The sequence below is a fragment of the Papio anubis genome, chromosome 17 (genome assembly GCF_008728515.1).
Source record: "Papio anubis isolate 15944 chromosome 17, Panubis1.0, whole genome shotgun sequence".
Classification (NCBI taxonomy): domain Eukaryota; kingdom Metazoa; phylum Chordata; class Mammalia; order Primates; family Cercopithecidae; genus Papio; species Papio anubis.
Window position 1 is genome coordinate 17,115,172 of NC_044992.1, and position 14,504 is coordinate 17,129,675.

The following is a 14,504-nucleotide window of genomic DNA, read 5'->3' on the forward strand; positions in this document are numbered from 1 at the left end:
CCACTGGCACCCAGAGTCATTCTTTTTCTGTTTGATTTATAAGATAGCAGTGAGGGCTGGGAGGCTTGGAGTTGGAACAAAACAGAGGGAAGGAAAACGTCATGGGAAGCAACCTATTTTTGAAAACCGTGAGCTGACGCCAGGAGATTAGGTTCTGTTTGTCTTGGCTGATGGGCTTGTTTAAAAAAAAAAAAAAGAAAAACCAAAAACCAAAAAAAAAAAAAAACCAAAACCCCCCTCTCCCCCCAACACACAAAGTATTCCTGCTGTCTGGGTCTGCTCTGGCTGTCTGGAAGCATCTTGGCTTTGTTCAACACACCCCCTGCTGCCAGGAGCACGGCTCTATCCAGAGCAAACCCCCCTGTCAGCAGGAATTCCGACGCTGACACAGCACAAAGCTGCCTCAAGAGGCCTTCTCAGTTTCTGGACTGACCTCAGAATCCTGTGCATCTGGGTAACGCCTGGCCGAACCTTCCTGCAGGCTGGGAATGGAGGCCAATGACAATGCATTCAAGGGAAGCCAGGTCCCCTGGAGTGTGGCACATATTCAGCTGCATCTGCTGAGCTGAGGCAAGCCTGGTCTGATGCAGGTGTGTCAGGAGTGAGGTCTGGGAACTAGGGAGAGGCCACTCAGGACTTCTCACTGGGGCTGGGCCAAGGGTACTTGTCTCAGCTTCAAGAGCAGGCTGGTGTAGTTACACGGAGACAAGTTGTTTCCCAGCTGCAAGCTCCTCCGGAGCAGGGACCACAGTTCATGCACCTCTGTGCCCCTAGGACTGTGCTTTGTGTTAGGCCTGGAACAGGTCTCCAACCACCCTCAGCCCCATAAGAGCCGATGGCTTTAGAGTAGGAAGGGGGCACAATAAGCAGCAACCTGGGACCAGGACAGGGACTTCACAGGCGGCACGCATGTGCCAGCAGCAGGGTAGAAGGTGTAGCACTTGGGGACCAAGACTGACAGTGGAGGGCTGGACACCAACAGCAGTATCAACAGCAGCAGCAGGTGTATCATAAGACACTCATGCCAGTTGCCAAGTCAGTCTGGCTACTGACCTGTTCCCTCAAGCATCTTGCCTCCCGTCGAAAAGTGTATGGGCCCTTGCAGTTCACAGCATCCTTTTTCCACCCTCCAGAAGGTCACTGCTTCTAAGGGCAGTACCACTGACATTTTCTGCAAATGCCAGGGTCATCTGAGGCTGGCTGTGGTGGAGATCTGGGTACTGGCTCTGGACCTGGCTGCCCTGGGAAACAGGCCTGAGGTAGGGGCCTTGACCCTGGTCTCAGGGGTAGGCTGCAGGCCACCCACTCCTGGACCCCTTTCTGCCATGCCCCCAGATCCATGGGCTGTCCAGAGGTGGGGAGGCCAGTGTGCAATGGCCAACCACAATATGCCTGGGAATCCTCACTGTTAGGGAAAAGAACGGGAGCATCACACTTGATCTCAGTCTCAGGATACCTTGGGGGTGAGGTGCCACTAGAAGGGCTCCTGTGCACAGTCAAGGTTGAACAGGCCCTCCTGCAAAACATGATGTTGAGGGACCAAAATACAGATAGAGTACAAGCTCAACTACACTGAAAATAAACCTACAAAAAAGTCAGAAAGAAAATACATCAAAGCACCTACGGTGGTTATTTATGGATGCTTGGGTCAAAGAAAGTTATTATTTTCTTCTCTGTGCTTTCTCTTTCTTTCTGGCAGCATGTATTCTGCAACTGGCATTTTATAATCGGGAAAAAATATTATTAAGGAATATAAAAAAGAGAGACAATGGTACAGGCTTCTGCCTGTCCGTAGGCAACGTGAGGCTGCGTGTGTGCTGACATGGACTATCAACAACAGAGCCACTGGACCCGTCCCACCTCGCCACTGTGTCCCCGGGTGGGATCCTCCAACAGTGTATGGTGGTAGAGCTGCCACCACAGGCCAAGTGCTTCTGCAAGACGACTCACCTGTAGCAACTCCAGATCAGATGAATCCTCCTGTCCAGGGACCATTTCTGTTAACATCTCAGACATGACTTTTGTGTTTCCTCGGACGACGTCCAGTTCACTCCGCAGCCTGGCAATCTGGTGGGGGCCACGAGGAAGGAAAGCAGGAAGGAAAGGTCAGTCAGCCTGCACTTGCAATATCAGAATCAGCTTGCTCCTAGGCTAGTGACAATCCCTCTCACTGGGAGATCTGGGTCGCCTTTCTGAGTGCACACGGCAGAGGCCACCTTCTCATCTCCCTCTGGCCTGCCTGTCAGCTGAGAGCTGAATGGGCCCTGCTACCAACAGTCTGTTGTGCCTCTCTTAATGTGACACGAAAGCAGTACCACGTAGTGAAGGGCTCAGTGTCAGGAATGCACCAAGCTGGCTCTCTGTCTCGGCTCTCCCACCATGGGAACTTGAGTAGAAGCTGAAGCTCTCAGGGCTTCCGTTCCTGCTCTTTAAAATCCAAGTGCAGGAGGGCAGGAGCTCTGAGATCCCTTCAGAGCTGAGATCCTATTCTACGAAGCTCTGAGTTATAGACTCTGTTCCTAGGAGTTTTATATCTAAACACTAGGATCCTCTGAGAGGCTGGGCAGTGTCAACAGCACTTTTCTGCTGTGGCAAGAATGAGAGAAGAACAGGGGAAGACCACAGGGGAGACACCTTCCCCACCCAGCTCCCTACATGGTAACATAGCCCCTTGAAAAATATCCAAGCTGTCCATCAGCGATCCCAAAGCCTGGACTGGGCCAAGGCCCGAGGCTCCTCTCCAGCAACAGAGACATCAACACTTTCTCCCCTTGCCCTCAGTCCTGTGCCTCAGATCTGCCCCTTCACTCCCTCAACCCCCTCGAAGCATCTGCAGAAACCACAGGGACCTTCCTCGCCCACGGTGAAGTATCACAGAAGAATCTGCATAGAAGTGCTTATTGGTCCCACCACTCAGTGACAAGAGACCAAACAATGCTGGACAGAGGTAAAGAACTGCACACGACACTGAAGGGAGCCCTGGAAGACTCAGCAGCAGCATCCAGAGCCGGACCTGAGCCACTCTGAGCCTTCGTTTCCCCACTTACAGAAAGGTGGCACTAACACCACACCTCACCAGGCTGCTGTGAGGTTCCCACGTGGCGCCTGGCATGCAGCTATGCTCTCTACTACACACGTACGGCCCTTGTTCCTGCTCAAAGGTCCCGAGAGAGGAACTGTAATGTCATTCTTCCTGCACTGTGACCCAGCTTAAGTGACAACTCCTCTGCTCAGTGAAGCCTTTTCTGACTCTCCCCACCCCATTCTGAGGTAGAAGCAACCACTCCCGCTTCCTCGGGTTCCCACTCGCTGTGCCATCTTTCACTATTGCAGCTGTAGCAGCCTCTCCTGTGTGGGTGGGTTCGCTCAGCAGACCCTTAGCTTCTTAGGGCAGGAACTCAGCTGGGTTGTGCTTTATACCCTCAGCACAGAGACAGGGACAGGAGACCTCAATCAGTGGTCTACCAGGGAGATGGTCTGGGTCCCGAGAGGCTCTTGTCAGCCTCTGGTTCTGTCTGGCGGATGATCCAGGGGTTTTCTTCAAAGTCTTGGTAGAGAGAAGAGGTTTCTGGCTAGGAAGGCCCAGGAAGGCTATGGGTAGCCACCTGGTGGACTCTGAAGCCCTGGGTCCTCTTGGCCAGGCTGGGTACTGACCTGCCTATCTCTGCCTGCATTCAGCTCCCCCAGGGGCAACAGGCCTCAGGGCTCCTGTGCTACCTATGCCCAGACCCTCCAGACCCAGCATCTTATGGCTACTAGGAGGGCCTTCCCGAGCACCTCCCACACTGTGAGTCAGTGAAGGGGCTCAGTAACTGTCCAACTTCAAACATTTTCTGCCTTCCCTCAGAGCAGGAAGGGCACAGTTCTGCCCATAGAAGCAGGGCCAAGAGCCAGAGACCTTCCCCACAGCACTTGGGTAGCAGCCACCATGAGGACCTTTTCCATCTGTCAAGCCCACACCTGCCTGGTGGGGTAACAGATCACCTGTTCTACTGATGGGAGACTGGGGTTAAATGTCCTGACTGAAGCCTACAGTGAGCAGCACAGCAGGGGGCTCACACCCAGGCCCTGGGGGCTTCAAGTTCACTCCTCCTCCTCTCTTACTCCCTGCTCAGAGCTAGCAGGGAAGTGTGAGGAACACGACATAACACTGCCCTCCCTACACACACACTGCTTGACCCCTCTGCTTCAGTGAGGTTCCACAGTCATGACATTGTCGCAAATAGTAAATAAGAATTTGGTAAATATAGGCCAGGCGCGGTGGCTCAAGCCTGTAATCCCAGCACTTTGGGAGGCCGAGACGGGCGGATCACGAGGTCAGGAGATCGAGACCATCCTGGCGAACACAGTGAAACCCCGTCTTTACTAAAAAAATACAAAAAACTAGCCGGGCGAGGTGGCAGGTGCCTGTAGTCCCAGCTACTCGGAGGCTGAGGCAGGAGAATGGCGTGAACCCGGGAGGCGGAGCTTGCAGTGAGCTGAGATCCAGCCACAGCACTCCAGCCTGGGCCACAGAGCGAGACTCCGTCTCAACAAAAAAAAAAAAAAAAGAATTTGGTAAATATAAACATTGGAGAGTTTTTTTTTTTTTCCATGTCCGACCAATTCTCAAATTGTAATTGAAATTCTCTGGATTCTTCTAAAGAGTACTCCCCAATTCATCTAAAAAATCCAGCGTGGGGTTAAAACTGCATTAGTTTATCAGGAAGTAACCCGGGAAGGTGGGGAGTGTTTGGGATAAAAGCACGCTTCTTGTGCTTCAGGAGGGCCTCACTGATCAGGTCACAGGCTTCTGATGGCTGACTTTTTTTATAGGATAGATCTAAGCCTCTGCATGACAGACAAGCCCGTCACAACTCAGCTGCACTTCTATGCTTTTGGCCTCACGTTTTGCCATGGTTTCCTCCCAGATCTGGGCCCTACATATGTGCCTGCTCTCCAGTCAAGCCACCTGCTGCTCCGAGAGAGCTCTGCGCCTCTGCACCTCTGCCTTGCAATGTCATTGCTAGGCATGCGGTCTCACATGACAAAGCCCCACTCCTGTGTCAGGACCCTCTGTGTGTCAGGTCCCCAGTGCCTCCCAGGCACCACTCAACCCTGGGCTCACAACTCTGAGTCCTTGGTTCCGCTCCCCAGCACAGCCTGACCACACTCCACCATGACTGCCTCAGCATTTGTCTCCCCTGGGGATTGAGCTCTTCCATCTCTGTGTCCCTGACACCCAGCATAATGCCTGGCTGGGGAGGCCTTTGTAAGTGTCTCCCAGAGATGAATAAGGAGAGTCAGCTGGCTTGCCTATGGCCCCGAAGTATGCAAGTACCTGTTCTGAATTGGCTGTGATGGGGCCAGTCACACTCAGAGCCGGGGCCTGCGGTGCGGAGTAGGGAGCAGGAGGCGGCGAGGAATAGGAACCAGCACTTGTCCTCTGCTGTGATTGGGACCTGGGCATGGTCGCGGCTGGATCCACTTCAGGGACACTCTGGCATGGCAACAACAAAGTCCTCTGTTTACCTGGGCTGCCTGCATAGCTGGACCTGGTACCTACCCCACCCCATGCGGCATTTCCCCAAAGCTGCCCACGGAAGGCTTAAGGCCCTGCTCCATTGCTGCCCGGGTGAGGCTCACAGAACCCCACTGAGCCCAGGCTCTCCATCTGGGAAGTGGGGCTGCCAATGGCTCCTCCCTCTACTTACCTCTCAAGGAGTGTGTGGCAGACAATGAAACCCCTCTGGTCATGGTTCCTATTATTAAGACCACCTCGGGATCCAAGTGGAGGGAGGGCGGTTATTAAGTTTTGCCAATCACAAATCTTTACTTTGTACCGTAAGAATTACTTTTTTGGCCTTTACAAGTAGACTAATATAAATAGTAATTATGTAATTTACCAAATGTTTTTTGTAATTATAGGAACAACAACACTGCTCTCTGTCATTATTAGAAGAGTGAAACAGATTATGTTGATTTCACAAAGCATAGCGCACGGTCTGGAGGGATCATGATGAGAGCAAGCTCTAGAAAGGGCAATCCCTTGGGCCGGGCGCGGTGGCTCATGCCTGTAATCCCAGCACTTTGGGAAGCCAAGGCGGGCGGATCACGAGGTCAGGAGATCGAGACCATCCCGGCTAACACGATGAAACCCCGTCTCTACTAAAAATACAAAAAATTAGCCGGGCGTGGTGGCGGGCACCTGTGGTCCCAGCTACTCGGGAGGCTGAGGTAGGAGAATGGTGTGAACCTGGGAGGTGGAGTGTGCAGTGAGCCAAGATCGCGCCACTGCACTCCAGCCTGGGCGAGAGAGCGAGACTCTGACTCAAAAAAAAAAAAAAAAAAAAAAGAAAAGAAAAGGCCATCCCTCATGCTTACCCTTTGGGCATCTCAGATGACCACTTGCACATTAAGTCATGTTCCTATGAGAGACGTGCACAGGTGTGCTGTCCTTCTCAGAGATGGGCAACGGGGGCAGGCAAAGTGACATGTACTGGGATGAGGTGCCTCTCCCAGACCCTGGTGCTTTCCTGGCTCTCCCCCAGGCTAGGAGTGGAGCTGATTCCCAGCCAGTAGAGGGACTAGCTTCCTTGCGAAACCATGAGTGGCATGACCTACATGCTTTTAACCCTGAAGTGCCACGCTGCCCCCTCCATGGTGCTCGAGTTACTGTTGGCACTGCAAAAGCTTTGGTGGGATGCCCCTAAAGGGACCTTCCCAGAGCTTTGATCCCAAGGCTGATGGAATCAAGGATTGAATCCAGAATCAGATTTGGATTGATGCTGAATGCTCACAGCTCAAAATAAATTTTAGATCCATTTGACTTCGTATACTTGAAAAACCAGAAAGCTAATTTTTGCCCCAAGAGTGACATCAAGACCGCTGTATGCTCTGAGGTGCTATGGTGCTCTGAGGGACAACAGGATTCCCACACCAGATTCTAGGGGCCTCTGAAAAGCAAGTGCTAATGACCCTCACAGGATGGCTCCGCCCGAGTAGCCATTTCCATGAAAACCCTGAACTGATCCCTCTATTATACTCTTCCACAGACACTGCTGCCACTTAATCACCAGTCAACCAGCTGTCTCACTCCTGCATGCCCCTTGTTATTAAAAAGGAATGCCCCCAAGCTTTAAGAAAGCATGATGACAAGCTGAATAATTCAAAGGCAGCAGCAGAAGGGTGGCTGCAGCAGCTTGGCTCACCCGTTCTGCAGTAGGTCTTTCTAGAAAGTGCCAGCTGGAAACTTACCCGCTGTGGTGTGTGTATGGGAGACAGAGCGTCCAAGTCTGCCATGGGAAATTCAACCCCTTTCCTCTTCAGCTCCTCATATATGTGCACAACGCCGGTGAGATCAGGACTGCTTCGAAAGGCATCAGCCCATGCCTGGGAGAACAGAAGCCCTGTTAGGAAGCATTTGTCAAGAGCTGCTGTGGTACCTGAAAATCCAAAGTGGCCTAGGTCCTCTCCCTGACACCAATGCTGTCCTACATGCACATGCAAACTGCACTGGCTAAACCCATTCTGTTCCTTCCTTCCGCAACTGCTGCCACGACACAGCTGGTGAAACCCTGGCTTTCAGTGGTGCTGCTGAGTGTGAACAAAAAACACAAAACTTAATTTAGCATGTATTTCCTTGGAGAAGAGACAGAGAAATAACACCTATGCATTGTGGTGCATCCTAAAAAGCAGGCATTTCCCTAATGGCAAGGAAATCAATTGCTGGGGCTGTTTAGCTGCAGGGAGTGGAAGGTGCAGCCTTGTCAGCTCAGTAGGGTGCCTGCCCTCTGTGCAGCAGCACCTCTGCCCTGAGAGCTTCTACTGGTGGAGCTGGGAACCGGCAACAAATTGAGCAGAAAGGAAAGGAGAAATTGATGTGTGACATGAAATAAAGGCTAACTACAGGTTTCCTCAGATCAGAGACAACTAATGCCGAGCTTGTCTAGCCTAGCTCTGTATAGCGCTGCTGCTGGTAGGTGAGATGACTGTGGTTCAAGGGAAGAAGAGCCCATTGGGAGCCATACCCAGGCCAGACTGGGGAGTTCACCCCCAGGGGTCCTTTTCCCAGACCCAAGCTTCTTCCATGATGTCCGCTGCCAAAAATATCAGCACACATGTGCCCAAATCGAAAAATCCAATGAAAACATGATCACTAGATTCCCTTCAGCGAAAACATACCACAGAGAGGAAACAGCAAAAATTCAAGTAGATTATCATTTCTGTTGACTCATGAAATTTAAAAATTAAAAAAAAATTCTGGGCCGGGCACAGGGGCTCATGCCTGTAATCCCAGCACTTTGAGAGGCCAAGGCAGATGAATCACGAGGTCAGGAGATCAAGACCATCCTGGCTAACACAGTGAAACTCCATCTCTACTAAAAATACAAAAAAATTAGCTGGGCGTGGTGGTGGGCGCCTGTAGTCCCAGCTACTCAGGAGACTGAGGCAGGAGAATGGCATGAACCTGGGAGGCGGAGCTTGCAGTGAGCCGAGATGGCGCCACTGCACTCTAGCCTGGGCGACAGAGTGAGACTCAGTCTCAAAAAAAAAAAAAAAAAAAAAAAAAAAATTATGATTTTTGGAAGTCTCAGACTGTATCAAAAAAAGAATATCCAAAGGGCTCCCCAGAAATGGCCCTTCCCATGCTGTCCCATTCACCATACGTACCCAGAGGAGGAGGCAGAGCCTCTTGTGCCCATGACTCCATTGCCAAGTCTGTCATTGTCACAGCATTTAACTGCTTCCCTCACTCCAGCAATGTGGTACAACCAATCCTGAGGCAGCTACAGAAACTCTATCTCTAACCAACAGACCCATTTGAAGTTAAAAGGTCAGTTTCCAAAAAGCCTCCTTAGTTATGACTGATGCATCTCACTTACCAGGAACAGTACTGTCAGCCTGGTTTTCCCTGATGCACTTATTGAATTTGCATGCTCAGGGATTTAAAGCTACTGGATCAAGACAGCCCCTCTTGGTCAACACTCCTTCTGGATTCTGAGAAGGGCCAAAGAAGGTGCCTCACAGAGCACTGTTCTGCCTGGAAGGTCCAGCTGGAAAGTAGGTTGCCCACAGGGAGTGCCTCTGGCCCCGCCCCCACCAGCTGCCATGGCTGCCGTCACCTGGTTCAAAATCCAGCTAAGTCCTGTGACTCCAACCTCAAAATCCCCTAGCATTTTAGTTTAGGGTGTTGACTTTCGGGTCTAAAAACCAGTTTCACAGCCCACTGTGGGAGGCTGGGGAAAAAACACATGGCAGTTTTTCCTGGCACCACTTCATGCCTCTACATGGAACACCGACAGCTCCAGGGACTCCTTTCAATTCATCCAGCTCTCTACCCAAGCCAAATCTGAGATAACAGGAATAAAGATGAAAGAACTATGGCTCTTCTCTCCAGCTGGAGGATACTTCTTGGGGTCCACTTTCTAAGGCACTCTGCTCCCATGTTCACAGAGACAGGCTGCAGTGGGAGGGAAATGCATACCGAAGTTGGGCCAGTCAGATGCTCCTCCTTCCAGGAACTCAGCAGCACTAGGAGCTGGGTTGTTCTCACTGGGTAGGCAGAATTGTCCTCTGTAACTCCAGGGACATGTGCCAGCACAGGACTGGAAGCAGAGACTGCCTATGTTCTCCAGAAGGAGCAGCTAGAGCGCTCAGAGGTGCAGACGTACAAGAGAGGATTTGGAAGGCCTTCCTGATCTTTTTTGTCTCTTCCCAGGGCTGGGTGACCTGGACTTCTGGGAGACCCTGCCCTGTCATGACAAACTCTTCTCTTTGCCTAGGCAAGCTGGAGTTGACATCTGTTGTTTGCGACCAAGTAGTCTTGGCTAATGTACCCGCTTCCCACCTGCCACAATTCCAACCCCTATCTGGGACCTCCGTGCAGACTGGATGAGATGGCTGCTAACAGAGCAGATTATTGAATAGGATTCTGATGCCAACGGAGGAAAAAACAGGGTGCGGGGGCATCTCTGAAGAAATGCAGCTCTGGGTGTCTTTCATCGCTGGGTATCTCCCATTCATATGTGAAAACGTAGAGATGGGAGACATCCAGAGATGCCGTGTGTCCCTAGCATCTTCTTGGGACATGCCTCAATAATTGGGCATGGGTCAGAGCAAGACAGGGTCTTGCTCTGTCCCCCAGGTTGGAGTACAATGGTGGCGCCATCTTGGCTCACTGCAACCTCTGCCTCCAGGCTCAAGCAATCTTCCCACTTTAGCCTCCAGAGTAGCTGGAACTACAAGCATGTGCCACCATGCCTGGCTAATTTTTGTAGTTTTTGTAGAAATGGGGTTTCATCATGTGGCCTAGGCTCGTCTTGAACTCCTGGACTCAAGAGATTCACCCGCCTCGGCCTCCCAAAGTACTGGGGTTACAGACATGAGCCAACTGCACCAGGCCCAGATACCTGTTGAAGGCAGACACCGAGTCTCTCTCACCCTTGTCCAGAGAAGGCAGTCAGTCAACATTTGTCAGGTTAAACTGAATTCAGTTCTCACAGTTACTAAGCATCCTTATTTTACTACTTCAGAGAACAGAGGAAAGATGGCCACTTAGGCTGTCAACAGACTGTCAACAGACTGAAGCGACAGTGACAAAGGAGGGGTGCTGGAAGGCTGACCCAGCTGAGGATACTCCCTAGGGGAGATGTGGCAAGCCTCAGGAGGTCTGGCCACTCTTGGAGTCCTTAACCTGAAGCCTGGGAGCAGCAGAGAGGGTGGGGCAGGCTACCCTCCCCTAAAGCTGCCTTTTCAGAAAGCAAAGTGATGCAGTGGTGTGGGCACACTCTGAGGGTCTGTCACAGGAGCTAGCTGGTTAATGGCCAAGTGGCCAGCTCACTGGAAGCCTTCTTTTCCTGCCTGTGGCTACAAGATTAGGGGCTTGGAAGACCCAGAGGAAGGTCTAATGAGGAGAAAAAAGGAAAGAGATCAATTCAGATCTCCTTCATTCCTTTGGACTGTATACAAAACCCCAGACTAAAACCAGACACAAACATAAACCATATCCTATTCATTTCTGTATCCCTTAAAGTTTTGACAAAGCTTTGAATCATCAAATTTCAGACCAATAAACCATGCTGATTTAAACTATAGGCTCTGGGATGCCTTTGGATAGAAGAGAGCTTCTGTCAGCTCCTGCTTATGCCCCAAGACCAGACTTCCTATTCCCAGTGACAGGGTCCCCAGGGAGCTGCTGTCCACACAGAATCTGGCCAGAGCCCAGCTACCAGGCTCTGATGTCTTCAAAGAACACATACCTCCAGCTTCTCCTGTCCCCACTCCCATCCCCACCTCAGTCAGCTCACTTTCTTCAGTGGAAAGAAAGTATTTTTAGACTATTGCTGGGGCATGGGGAGGGGGGCCGGGGAGGCATGACCACACTGAGGTGACTCTGCCAGGATGACTCCATTTCTGCTCCTGAAAACAATTTCAAGGGAAAGGCTTAGGGAAGGCATAGAGTGGGGGCATCCTTTTTGTCTTCTCAACAAACGGGGCTTAATGTGAGCAAACAAAAAGGAACACAAGGCAAAACACCAGCCAAGGCATGAGGTGAAAACGTCGGGGTGAAGCTGAAAGCTGCCAGAAGTGAAGTCTTTGGTACCCCCGGGGTAGGAGTGAGTGTCAGCAAGCTACTAACCAGGCTGCACCACTCTCAATGTGTCTCTCCTCCCATCCTCCCAGGAAGACTGGCTCCATCCAGAAAGGCAGACCCTGTGGTGAGGGTAAGCCGACTGAGCCCTCGCACCTGTTGGTAAAAGGTCCCAGAACCACGCTGCTGGGTCTGGCTTTTGGTGGGTTGAGGGGGACGGGGTGGCTACGGATGGCTGGAGGGCAGCCAGAAGACAGAAAGCCCCCATACGGGAAGGGAAGGAGTGCAGTGGGGGAAGGAGGGGTAGGCATCAGCTGGATTCTCTTTGCAGTTGGCCAGGGTGCTACTGATGGTAAACGTGCCACTGGGTAGGCTGACCATGCCTGCGAATGGCACTCTGAAAGGGAATCAGAAGGTGGGCTGGGGGCAGGCAGATGTGCACGGATGAGCTCTATCACCCATTTCCCTATAGGCACAGGGAGACTTTGGAAAAGCTAGTGTGGAGCCCAACCTCCCCCTTCCCCTCAATCTGGCTGCGGCTCTGCTTCCACCATCCCCAGGGCAACCAAAGGGGCAGTGGGCTTTGGCCAGCAGCTGGTAATCAGAGCCATGGGTTCTACCTCTGCCAGGACCCCCAACCATGCCTCATAGGCAGAAGGTGTTAGGGAGGCACGTCTGTGTGGCCCCTTTACCTTGAAAGCTTTTCAAGTGCTAACACATTCAATCTACTTTTCCAGAATGGAAAGGTTAAGGCTGTATCCCACTCCACCCCCAACCCACAAACAGTCAAAAGCCAGTTTAAGTCCTTCCTGACTGGGCCCTTGCCCTCTGTCATCTGCAAACCTTCGTTTTTCCAGTTAAACTGCTGGCTCCCTGAGGGAGGACTGACCCTGCCCCACTTCTCTGAAGAGCACCAAGAAGCATCCTGACACCACGATGGTGCAGAGGAGTCTGTTACTACTCTGGCACCCCATGCTTAGCTGAACCTCCTCTAAGCCTAGCCGCATTGATATGAGAGCTGCTACCTATTCACAGGCTGGCAAGGCAGCCAGTGACCTGTCACCTCCAACCCCATTTTTGTCTCATGGTGGGAGCAGCACTTTCTCTCCTGGGGGAATTGTCAGAGTCTCTGGGGGAGCCTTAAGATTTTCTAAAGTATATTCAACATGCAAACAAAAGTACTTTCTTTCTCAAAGGGGCTAAAAAAAGGTTGACCCAATGCAATACTACTCCACGCTCTAATGAAGAAGATTGAAAACAGGGTATATGGGTGAGGATGTGAAGCAACTAACACTCTTGGGTGCTGGTGACCGAGGACACCCAAGAGCCTCATGGAGGCCATTCCCCACCACCCAGCAACCTCATACCTCAGTATGAGGTGGATACATGTGAAATTGCTAATATTTGGCCATTTTTGACCAACAAAGATGGCACTTTCACATATTCAACTTAATATATTCCCATTAAAAAGGAATATATATGCTCAACAAAAGTCAAGTGCTAGATGCTCATAGCAGCGTTTTTCACAGTAGCCCTACACTGCAAACACCAAGTCCCCATTAACAGTGGGAGGAGTAAAGAAACTGCAGCGTGTTCACACAATAGGACTTGGTACAGCAACGGGAATAAAAGACCTAGAATCACAGGCAATAATGCACGTGACACTCACAAACACAGCAGAGGCAACAGAGCACTCTGGACGAAGTTCAGGAACAGAGAAGACTCGTCTATGCTGTGAGAGCTCAGGCAAGTGGTCATCCGGAAGGTGGGAGGTTTTGGGTATGTTCATATTCTGTTTCCAGATGCAGGGGCTGGTTACATGTTCAGTTTGTGAAAATTTATCAAGTTGTACACACTTTTATGTGTGATTTCCTGTATATATAATTCAATTAAAAGTTAAAAAAAAGAAAAAGAAACGGCTAGGGATTCTGTTTATTCTATTCGTTCCCCCTGTTACAGACGCCAAGCCACCTACAGCTGAATGCTGCCTGCTGTCCTCTGCTGGGCAGCCGTTACCAAAGGCGAGAGCTCTTCAGGAACACTGCAAATCGGGAGAGGAAGAACACTCTCCAGCTGGGTCATAACCCCCATCTAGGAGTAGCACCCTTATCTGAAGCCCATGCTTTTCACAGCTGGATCAGGAAACTGTGTCCAGTCAGGCAGAAGCTTGCAAAGCATCTCAAGGCCCCATTCTGCTCAGGTCCCCGTGGCCAGCACACACTGCTACTGCCAGGCCAGCAGGGGGAGGCCTCAGAACATGGTGCTGATCACGTCACACCATGGGCTGATCTCATGGGCTCAGGGTTGAGAGCAGACAGGCAAGAACCCCAAGTTCCATTTTACAGATAAGGTGGTAAATGCCCACATAAATTACTACACCTGTCTGAGGTTAGCAGCAGGGGTGGGTGAAAGCTGGGAGGAGCTGGAATGTGTGGAGGGGTGATCCTGAATGGAAAGCTTGGAGGTGAGGGCAGGGTGTGCGAGGACAGGCATCCTTGGGGTAGAGGCGTGGGCCACAGTCAGTGAAGAAGGCTGTGTCTGCCCTCAGCCATGGTCCCTACACAGTCAGCAGGGGCAGTGTAGTCCACACCCCTTGTGATAGCTGTGCTTGCCATGGGGTGGGCTGGCCACCCCAAGGCCCAGACAGGCTTCGGGGTCAGAAAGGACAGGACGTGCTTTGTGAGAAGCCACAATTTGTTTTCCTAACATGAATTCCTGGAGGTGTTGAGGTAGGGGAGTGCAGCCCCAGAACGAAGGGCTGTGGTAGGGTGGGGTATATGGGGAAGGTAAAGTACATGCATGTGTGCACGTGCACACACGTGCGTGCGTGTGTGTGTGTGTGTCAGAGAGAGAGAGAGAAAGAAAGATGCTGGGTGGGCAGAATGGGGGCGAGGGACAACCCTAGGGGAAACATGGGAAGGCCTCCCAGAGC

General features: G+C 51.5%; 1 protein-coding gene across 6 annotated transcripts in view; it reads right to left on the minus strand.

Annotated features, from left to right (window-relative positions):
- TOM1L2 (target of myb1 like 2 membrane trafficking protein) overlaps positions 1–14,504 on the minus strand; it is a 130,183-nt gene that overhangs the window by 33,785 nt on the left and 81,894 nt on the right. For all 6 annotated transcript variants that reach the window (XM_009189803.4, XM_009189801.2, XM_009189804.4 and 3 more), the window contains 3 exons: positions 7,237–7,371; positions 5,321–5,479; positions 1,951–2,067 (listed from right to left, as the gene is read on the minus strand). In XM_009189803.4, the coding sequence (XP_009188067.1) occupies positions 1,951–2,067; positions 5,321–5,479; positions 7,237–7,371 (411 nt within the window). The remainder of the gene's footprint in view (positions 1–1,950; positions 2,068–5,320; positions 5,480–7,236; positions 7,372–14,504) is intronic.